Below are 10,365 nucleotides of genomic sequence, written 5' to 3' on the forward strand. Positions count from 1 at the left end.
TTATATTTTCTAATTAAACTCTTAGCTTAACTATTTTACACTGATGCTGTAAGTTTTCCTGTATATACTTATCTTGATTGATTGATTTTTTGGTTGAAGAAATCAGTTAATTAATTTGGTTTTATGTAAATACAAGTCTTATCCAGTATATTATAAATCTCCCCAAAACTACTAAATCTAATCATGTGTCTTTTGAAGAAATTTCAGAAACAGATTTTTGCTTACCTATAAAAATGCATGCTTTTTCCTACAAAGACTGAACTGAATCTGTGCATCACATTGTCCTTATGTCTTTCCTTTACCTCCATTGGAACCACGTCACTGCACCATTTTGTTGGATCCTCATTTAATTACCCGTTCTGAATTCGAGAAGGTATGTTTCTCAGAAAGGTACACAAAGAAGCAAACATGTTTAATCATTGAAAGAATTTATTCCAGCCATGTTTAACAAAATAATTGATATAAGCAAGAGTTTTATCCCAAAGTCAGCCAGGAGGTGTTTCCCCAAAATCCCCAAGTCAGCATTTGGCCCTTCTTACACAGCCTAAATCATTACCATAGGGGAGTGGTGGCCTAGTGGTTAGGGAGCTTGAAATCCTGAGGTTGTGAGGGTGTACAAGGAGTGTGCAGATTAGCTGGCTGGTGTCCTTACAGACATTTTTAACACCTCACTGGACCAAGCCATAGTGCCAGCATGTTTTAAGTCTGCCATCATCATTCCATTCTCAAAGAAGCTTCAGGTTACCTCACTCAATGAATACCGACATGTCGTACTGACGCCTATCGTGATGAAGTGCTTCAAAATGCTGGTTAAAGAACAAATCGTCTCCAGTCTGCCGGTAACATACGACTCATCCCAGTTCGCCTACTGACGAAACCGCTCCACTGAAGACGCCATCTCCTCTGTTTTTTACCTTAGCCTAGCACACCTGGAGGAGAAAAACACCCATGTGTGGATGCTGTTTTTGGCCTTCAGTTCAGCCTCCAACATCATCATCCCACAGCCTCTGATAGTGTACAGCTGAGCTAAATACACCCCTCTGCAATTGGCTGTTAGACTTCCTCACAAACAGACCTCAGTCAGTCCAGGTCGGACAGAACACCTCTGATGTTTTCACCAAATTCCTGTGGTTCACATCACAGACAACCTCACCTGAGCCGTAAAAACGTCCTCACTGGTCAAAAGAGCACAAAAGCGCATGTACTTCAGAAGCACCATAGATAGCATTCTGACCAGCTGTCTCAGTGTGTGGTGTGGAGGCTGCAGGCTGGAAGAAGGTGAGGAGAGTGGTGAGAACAGCAGACAAGATCATGAGGGCTACCCTTCTCTCCATTAAAGACATTTCATCCTAGCACTGCGTTTCCCAAGCCCATAACATCATCAATGACCCCTCACACCCCCACCATGTACTGTTCTCCCTGCTGCTCTCTGGGAAGAGGCTTCACAGCATTCGATGCAGGTCCAGCAGATAATGAAAGTGCTCCTCCCCCAATGCCATCAGACTGTAATGGATTAGGATGGACCCAAAGACAACCCGCAAACAGGTCAGTGAAACTTTAACAGTCTTTATTAAAGAGAAGGGCGGCATGGACCCCCGGAAACTGCGGTTCACGTTCAGCGACTGGCAGCTCGTGGCCACGGGAAGACTCGGTTGGGCACAGTCTGGTATCAGGAAAGGACGGAGTCCGTGCTGGGGTAATCCAGGGTTCTTAGTCCAGGTTCGGTCCGGGTCTTGACGAGGGGGAGGTCCTTTAATCCAGCTGAGGCATCCAAGGGAGAATCCAGGGGAGGTTCCAAGTCCAGATCCAGTTCCACAATCCAAAAAAGTACAGACAGTTTAAGGGGCAGGCAATCTCAGTTACTCACAGGCAGGCTCGGTCAGAAACACGGGTTGACAGTCCAGATAACTGAGGCTGACGAGCAGGGCTCAGGCAGGCAGACAAAAATCCAGAAAGGGGTCAGGCTGGCTCAAAAACAGGGACAAAAACAGGTCGAGGTTCAGACAGGCTGACGGACATTCAGAAAAGGCTGGAAGTTCACACCGTTTGGCTAGAGACGTTCTGGCACTGGAGGCTGGAAGGACGGAGCCTTTAAGCAGGTAAGGTGGAGTAGAACAGGTGCGCTGATTGCAATTAGCAGCTCCAGTGCCAGGAACATTACACAGACAGCTTAAGTTTTGAGAAAACTCTAAATCATATCACAGACTCTGCATCACACTGACAACACTAAATCAAAACCCTGCATAATTGCACCATATATATTTAATGCTCTGAACTTACATCTCAATTTGTGTTTTGTACCATCTTTTTTTTCTCCAAAACTGTAATGAAAGCTGTACAAAACAAAATTTCTTTTTGTGTACACTCGGTGCATACAAAATGACAATAAAAGTTGTCTAAGTCAAAGTCCTCATAGTGGCCCTCTGTGAACTCCTTGGGTTTGTCTGTATGCCCAGTGTTCTGGCCTCGCTAAGCACTGTGGCCTTCAGCAGTAACTCAGCTATACAGGTAGCTAAACACTTTCCCATTCGTCCACCAAGAAGCACTGCATTAGGTTCTTTAGCAGGATTTAATGAGAATCGTGTAAAACTGTAACACACAAAGATACAGAAAATGAATGCCAGCTAAGCTAACATTGGGCTAACACAAGTAAAAATGTCTATCTTCACATAAAACATGTCAACGGGTTATGAATTATGATTTATATGACAGGCAAATTAGAACAGTACTTACAGACGATGCCGTTTTGCACTTAGATTAAAGAAAACCTAACAAAAACTGCTTCTTTCAGAGCAGATGGATGAACAGGCTTTCTTCCTTTCTGGTAAACAAGTTGTAGTAAGAAAAGTGACCACAAGATAGCGTTTGTGAACTAGAAATACACACAATTATAACATTTGCCACTAGGTGGCCTCAGTAGATGAACTAAACATTGAATAACATTTAGTTAAACAAGTTCCATTACACCCAGAAACATGCTAAATTTGAGGGAGCATTGCTGATGTATGAACATTGTTCATAGCCGATGTCGAATGTGAAAAAATATGCATTTCCGCTCTTCTGACTTTACCAAGGTTTTCAGGAACAAAACATCTTGGTATCTGAACTTTTAGGAGATTGTCCCATTCTCTGAGCCAAGATTCACATTTTGTCTTAATGCAGGTGGAATAGACTCATTCCCTCCAACATCACGTTTGCACATTGCACAACCCACGCATGCTTAGGGAGAACATGCAAACTGCAAAATCGTATAGAAATGGTCTATAAATTGATTCATGTCACTATCTGAAGGGCTTATAGTTGATGAGTGTAGAGCTCTATAAAAGTCTCTGAAACAGCTGTTCATACCATCCCAATCATATACAGTGTCCCTGTTGAGTCTATAACAGCAGAAAAAATGGTTTGTTGATGCACAGGTTCTTATTCATCCTGATCCTTTGGTCCAATTTATTGTGGAAGTTGACGCTTTTGATGTCAGCGTAGGAGCCATGCACTTAAAGATCCTTAGCTGATAACAAATTTCAACCCTCCGCCTTCTTCTCTAAGAAATTCACACCTAATGAAGCACATTACAACATTAGATATTGAGAGCTTTTAGCGATCAAACTCGCTCACGAAGAGTGGAGCCATTGGCTTGAAGGTAATGAGCTCCCTGTCATCATTTGGACAGACTACAAGAATCTGAGCTACATCCAGACAGCTAAACGCCCATATCCACGGCAACTTCGCTGGTCTCTTTTTTTCTCCAAGTTCAGTCTCACGATCACCAATCGCCCAGGTTCCAAGAGCACCAAGCGCGATGCTCTTCCCAGTCATGCTCCTGATGATGACCCAGAATCCACAGTCACTATTGCCACTGTCAAAGTAAACTTCGTCTTAAGTGGTGAGAAGTTTACATTTTTTTATTTAGTTTTCAGGAGAGAGTGTTCATGACATCTTTTACATAAAAACAAGGTAACAAATGTAAAAACAAAATGACCATTAAACACATGACAGCAATTGAGTTAATATTTGCACAGCATGACATTGAACAAATAAAGATAATTCACAGAGATTACTTTTTTAAAGTGCAAGATTAAGTTTAAGGTCAGTTCTAAAACAGTTTACTCCAAGGAGCACCCTATTCACCATTCTATTTTTGAAAATATGATATCAGGGAAAATATTACTGAGATCTTCAAGAAACATATTAATTTACTCAGTGCTTTAATGGTGAAAATTAAAACTAAATATCTAACATGGAAGATATAGGTTTTAAAGATTAAGTGGTATTTAGGTTAGGGATTTTAAACAAAACACATGACATAACTTCCAGTCAAAGCAAAAGACCTTTGATACAGTCAATTATAGAATATTTATAGAAACATATAATGTCTATTTTCTTCTATTGTATTTAAATTTTAACCTCAGTTTTAAAGTCCATTTATTAATGGTAGCCTGCAGCGAGTTAACTGAAAATGTTGCAACAAACCAAATGTCCACGTCAGCTCTGGGTACTGTAAACCTGTCTCCAAAATAGATTAAGGAAAAACTGCTAGCCTCTCACCTTAACTTTAGGGCGACAACATAGATAATACAGCAGAACAGGTCTGATGGTCTGATCTCTGAGCCCATAGTTGAGAGAGCTCAAACATCTCAGAAAGATTATGAAAATAATATAAGAAAAATTCCTAACCCATGAAAATGCATTTGTTTTTAAAATTTTGGAAAGAGCAATGATGAGTGGGTTATTAATGGTTGAGGAAAGGCTCAGGCCAAGTTGAACCAGATTCAGCAGCAGGGTGTAACAAGCCTTACGAGCTAAAGCTTTATCTGTGGAGGCCGACCTGGCTGCTTGTTCTCTATAAGCTTTAAGGCTGAAACTGATAGCAGCTCTATGAAACAGGTAAAAATTAATGTAAACTTGTAAAAATTAGACCAGAAATAATGTTCAAACTTCTACAAATTGGATATGCAAAAATTAGAGACTGAGGCCTGATTAAAAAACTGATACCAAATAACTTCAAGTGATGATAATATGTACTAATGCTACATTCAATTGTACAATTAATCATTGTTTTATTTATAAACCCCATTACTGATTTCCAAAATGTTGAAGCAAAGTCAATTCTGCAAATTTGGGATGTGAGAAACATTTTTATTTAGCTTTCAAAAGGGAATGTTAAACACACCTTTTACACAAATGAGCTATAATAAAAACAAAATACGCATCAAAAGTGCTACCCCATCTGCCTAAAAAATTATGTACTATTCTTTGGGACATTTCATTGGGACCTCCTAACCTTTGCATCCTCTCCCTGAATTTTATTTCATTTATCTTAGGTCGCATTCATTTGGTTTCAAAACATTTTATAGGAATGTTTGGAAGTATTAAACCAAGACTCATCTTTTCTTCAGAGCTTTCAAGATATATTTTTTATTTGTTAACATTTAAATAAAAACAAAACACAAATATTCTAGTCTATATACAAAGACAATAATATATGTAAAAGATTTGGTAGTTGATATATATCCCAGAGATGTAGAACTGGCTTAAATGTTTAAGCTTCTAAAAAAGTGAAACTTAAATTAGTCCTGACACAAAATATAGTGAGTAAACGGTACTGGTTGTTATTTGGCCTCTATAAACCAATTGTCTAAGATTATTTTACACACTTTAAACTCATTCTTAAAAAAGAAAAAGGAAAAAACTGCTAGGCTTTGATTTTAGGGCGACAACATAGATAATACAGCAGAACAGGCCTGATGGTCTGATCTCTGAGCCCATAGATTAGAGAGCTCAAACATCTGGGGAAAATTATTAAACAAACATAAAATACATTCTGAATCCATAAAAATGCTACTCTTGTTAAAACTTTAGAAAGAGCAATGAGGAGTGGGTTATTAATGGTTGAGGAAAGACTCAGGCCAAGTTGAACCAGATTCAGCAGCAGGGTGTAACGGGCCTTACGAGCTAAAGCTTTATCTGTGGAGGCTGATCTGGCTGCTATAATGACACCAACATAGGAGAAAGTTGCAGCAACACCAGCTGAGACAAACACAGCACAAGTATAGGCTCTGTCATATTCAGCAGTTAGAGCACCAAGAACCAAGGCTATGTTAGAACAAAGATCCTTTATCTGCCAAATCTCCATTTTTTCTGATGAAAACTCTAAAAATAAGAAAACACGAGTGAGATTGTTTACTGAGCTGACAGCCCAGATTACAATGATTACTGCGGTTGTGTTTCTGATGGTGACGATAGAGGAGTGCCTCAGTGGGAAGCACACAGCCACATATCTCTCTAAAGGCATTACCACCAGTGTTAGCGGAGAAATCCCAGTTGTGAGATTGGCAAGCATACTAAGAACAATGCACAGCGAATACACCAGTTTCACTCTGCAAACAGACAGTAAGAACTGCACCTGACTCTGTGCCAACTGGAAAGTGTCTGCTAGAAGGAGGTTGTACAGAAGAATGTACCGACATGTGTCACGAAACACAGGTTTACTCCTCAGAGTGAAAAGAATGGTCCCATTAATGTAGAGAAAAATAACTGATGGTACTGTAGACAGAGTTGATATTAGAGCTATCCTTAAAAGATTCTGGTTCAGAAATGCTGATGTCATGTTAGACTCAGACTGGGACACATTCAACATGCTGGCGAGCACAAAAAAATGCACCTTTGGAGATCATGAATTAAAAAAAAATCAATCAGTATTCAAAGGGATTTAAATAAAAACATTTCTAATGCACAAATGAATAACATAAAAAAAATAATAAATAAAACATCTAAAATTCAGAGAAAGACAGTGTTCCTGTAAACAGCTATCCTAACCAGCTTTGCATTTGATCTGGGTTTTTATTACTTTGGAAGACAAGGTCTGGCCTCAATTAATGGTCACATGATGTATTACAGCGTCATATGCTAATAAAAGATCTAAGCCTTATTGTAAGTCATAGCATATAGTTGTCTCAATAAAATCTGCTGAAGAACACAATGGAGTGCTTCTTGGTGGAGTAAAGGGAGAGTGTTTAGCTACCTAAATGACTGGGCTATGGTTAGCAATTATAGTGACCAGCAAGGCCAGGACAAGCTTTAAGATCTCTATAAGCTTTAAGGCTGAAACTGATAGCAGCTCTATGAAACAGGTAAATATAAATGTAAACTAGTAAAAATTAGACCTGAAATAATGTTTAAACGTCTACAAATTGGATATACAAAAATTACAGACTGAGGTGTTAGGAAACCAGTTTGTGTGGGTTGTTGTGTTTGTGTTTTTCTCTCCCTCCACGACCCTGTTCTCGTTGGTCCTCTCACACACCTGCGGCTGGTTGGCTCATCACTGAGGACTATTTGAGCGTTGGACTGTCACTACCTCGGCGCCAGAGTGTTTGCCAGTTTTGGGTACTCTAGCGAAGCTGAGTTTAGCTGAGGCTAACTGAGTCTTTGTTTCATTGAGCCTAACCTGGTTTTTGTCTTTGCCTTTTCGGCAGGAAGCTATCCTGCAAGCTGGATGTTTGGCCTGCTCAGTCTAACACGTAATCCCCTGCTCAGTGTGACACTGAGCAGGGGATTAACCTCCACAAGTTCTGTCAAGTCCTCCTGGATTTCCAAATGACAACCCGCTCTATAGCTCCTCAGGATCCAACCAAATCTAAACCTGTCCGGACTCCAACAAGTCTCTACCTCTGGATAAAACCCACACTGACTGGAAGAAAGGTTTTCTCCACTAACGTGAGTCCTGTTTTTTCTGTCTCTCCAAGTCATCGTTCAAAGTCCCCACGGATCCTGAACTAACCGCTGATACTTCCCTTCCCACTTACAGTTCTGGTTCACCAGTTCACTGAGTTTCCTGAATCCACCCCCGCTGACCTTATCAATAAACCTGTTGAAACTTTTACCCTGGTTCTCTGAGTGATTTACTGCTTGTGGGTCAGATCTCCTAAGAAAATCATGACAGAATACTCTGGCCAAACCGTTGACCCAGCAGGAGCCATTCAGAGAGCACTTTGCCTTCAACAAACTGTAATCCAGAAACATCACAACCATCTCCACGATCAGCAGCCAACTTTCAGAGCTAAACAGTCGAGTGGCTCATTTAACCGAGGCTGTCCAATTTCCTCTCCAGGCTTCGGGCCAACCCCGGGGTGCTAGCCCCGCCTCAAACTAACCAAACAGCTTCTCCTCCCTCTTTTTCAGAGAGTCAGCTGCCCAGTCCTCCCAGGTTCGATGGAAACCCCAAGAAGTGCTGGGGTTTTCTCATGCAGTGTACCATACAGTTCAACCATGCCCTAAGAAAGTTCCCTTTGGATTAAAATAAGATTTCTTATGTGATTTCACATCTAACTGATCAAGCTCTTGATTGGGCCTAGGTCAGATTTTCCTCATCCCCCCGTTCATGACTGCACTTTTGAGGAATTCATTACCGAATTCAAGCAAACCTTTAACCAGGATCCGGATAAGACACTGAACTCCTGTGAAATTCTTAAAGTAAAACAGGGACAGAGGTCTGTATCCAATTTTGCCATTGACTTCTGCATTCTGGCTGCAGCTTCGGGCTGGGATAAAACAGCCCTGATGTGTGTTTACTCTAACGCTCTTAATGACTCCATTAAATATGAGCTAGCCACCCTCGATGAAACTGAAACTCTGGAGGATTTAATCAAGCTGTCAATCTGTTTGGACAATCGGATCTGAGCTCAAACTAAGAAAAGAGATACCAAGGCTTCTCCTTCCAAACCTTTTCCTCCACGCACTCTTCCTACTGAGCTTCCTACTATCTCTCCTCCGCCTGAACCCATGCTGTTAGGCAGCATGAGGCTAAGCTCTGAGCAGAAACAACACCGCATGCAGGCTTTATTGTGGAGAGGCTGTTCATTTTTTCTCTTCGTGTCCCCTGTTGGTAAAACTCAGGGTCCACCAGTAGATATGAGAGTACTAGCCGACCAGAAAATTTCTCCCTCTTCACCTCGTCTTGTTTTGCCCGCTACTCTGCTAATTAACAATAAGTATCTCTCCCTTTCAGCTCTCATTGACTCTGGTTGTGAACAAAATTTAATTGACTCTTCCTTCATTCAGAAGATGGGTATTAAGATTATCCCTCTTCAGAACCCTCTTTGAATTTTTGCTCTGGACGGTAGAAACCTGCCCCAGATTACCCACCAGATACGCCCTATTCTGCTGACCATTTCAGGAAATCATACGGAATACATCTCCTTCTGTCATGATGGGTCTCTGAGTTTAAACCCACATGCAGAACACCACAGGAAACGGAGTAAAAGTTTAACAGTTTATTAAGAGAAGCACACAGAGTTATGGGTGAACAGGTTCTGGTACTGGTCCGGGACTGGAATCTCAGAGTACCTGCAGAGATGAGTAGTTTGGTTAGCCAGGCAGCGATGATTTGTCAAGGGTTTGATTCTGGTTTGTACCTTGATGAGGTTCAGACTGATCGATGGAGAGAGGGAACCGGTTGGGTCCAGAGACTGAGGTTTCAGCAGAGAGCTCAGCAGCAGCTGCAGCGTCTAGCTTCAGGCTAGGGAGGTTCAAACCTTGAGTTGGTTTCCTAGTCCTCCCTTGAGAACTAACTGGGGAATTCAGACTGAGAGTCTTCAGGTTTGGCTTCCTTGGGCAGGCAGGCAGGTTTCCAAGCGCAAGCTCTTCCAGAGCTACAGACTTCAGTCAGGCTTTCCTGTGAGCAGAGAAGACAGAGGCTGGTTAGAATCTGGTTACTCTCTAGAGCAGACAGAGATTCTAAACGTTAACAGAGGCTCAGGTTCCGCTAACCAAAACTGGTCAACACTTCGGCGCCGAAGACAGGTCTGGCTGCTGCTTATGTAGGAGGTCTCCTGATGGGCTGATGATCTTCAGGTGTGCTGGAGGCTCCCAGCCCGGGAGACCCACAGCGCTCTCTGCTGGAGACAGGTGGCAGATCTCCAGATCCCAACACCTTCAACGTTTTTCCCACCGCTAACTCTACTTTGATCTTAGGATTTGAGTGGCTCCATCTTCATAACCCCACTATTAATTGGACAAACAGACATATTGATTCTTGGTCTGTAAACTGTCACTCTCGTTGTCTCCGATCAGCTGTGCCCCAGGCTTCCAACCGTCTGAGTCTGGTGAGGCAGACCAACCTGATCTCTCCTCCGTTCCTGCTGACTACCAAGACCTACTTCAGGTATTTAGCAAAACTAAGGCCTTTTCTCTGCCTTACCAAAGACCATATGACTGTGCTATTGACCTGCTTCCTGGAGCCCCTCTGCCCAGCAGTTGTCTGTTCAATATCTCCAAGCCAGAAAGGGAATCTATGGAGAAATACATTAAGGAGTCCCTGGCTGCAGGTATTATTCATCCTTCTTCATCATGTCTTGGAGCTGGATT

At 41.8% G+C, this 10,365-nt stretch overlaps 1 protein-coding gene across 1 annotated transcript; it reads right to left on the minus strand.

Annotated features, from left to right (window-relative positions):
• Positions 1-5,692: 5,692 nt before the first annotated feature.
• Positions 5,693-6,637, minus strand: LOC107102863 (olfactory receptor 4N2-like). The gene has a single exon (XM_015402307.1). It carries the CDS (start codon positions 6,635-6,637, stop codon positions 5,693-5,695), a length of 945 nt encoding a protein of 314 aa, XP_015257793.1.
• Between the last annotated feature and the right edge of the window lie 3,728 nt (positions 6,638-10,365).

This window comes from Cyprinodon variegatus, unplaced genomic scaffold, assembly GCF_000732505.1.
Source record: "Cyprinodon variegatus isolate N-32 unplaced genomic scaffold, C_variegatus-1.0 Scaffold1333, whole genome shotgun sequence".
In the NCBI taxonomy this organism is placed as follows: Eukaryota; Metazoa; Chordata; class Actinopteri; order Cyprinodontiformes; family Cyprinodontidae; genus Cyprinodon; species Cyprinodon variegatus.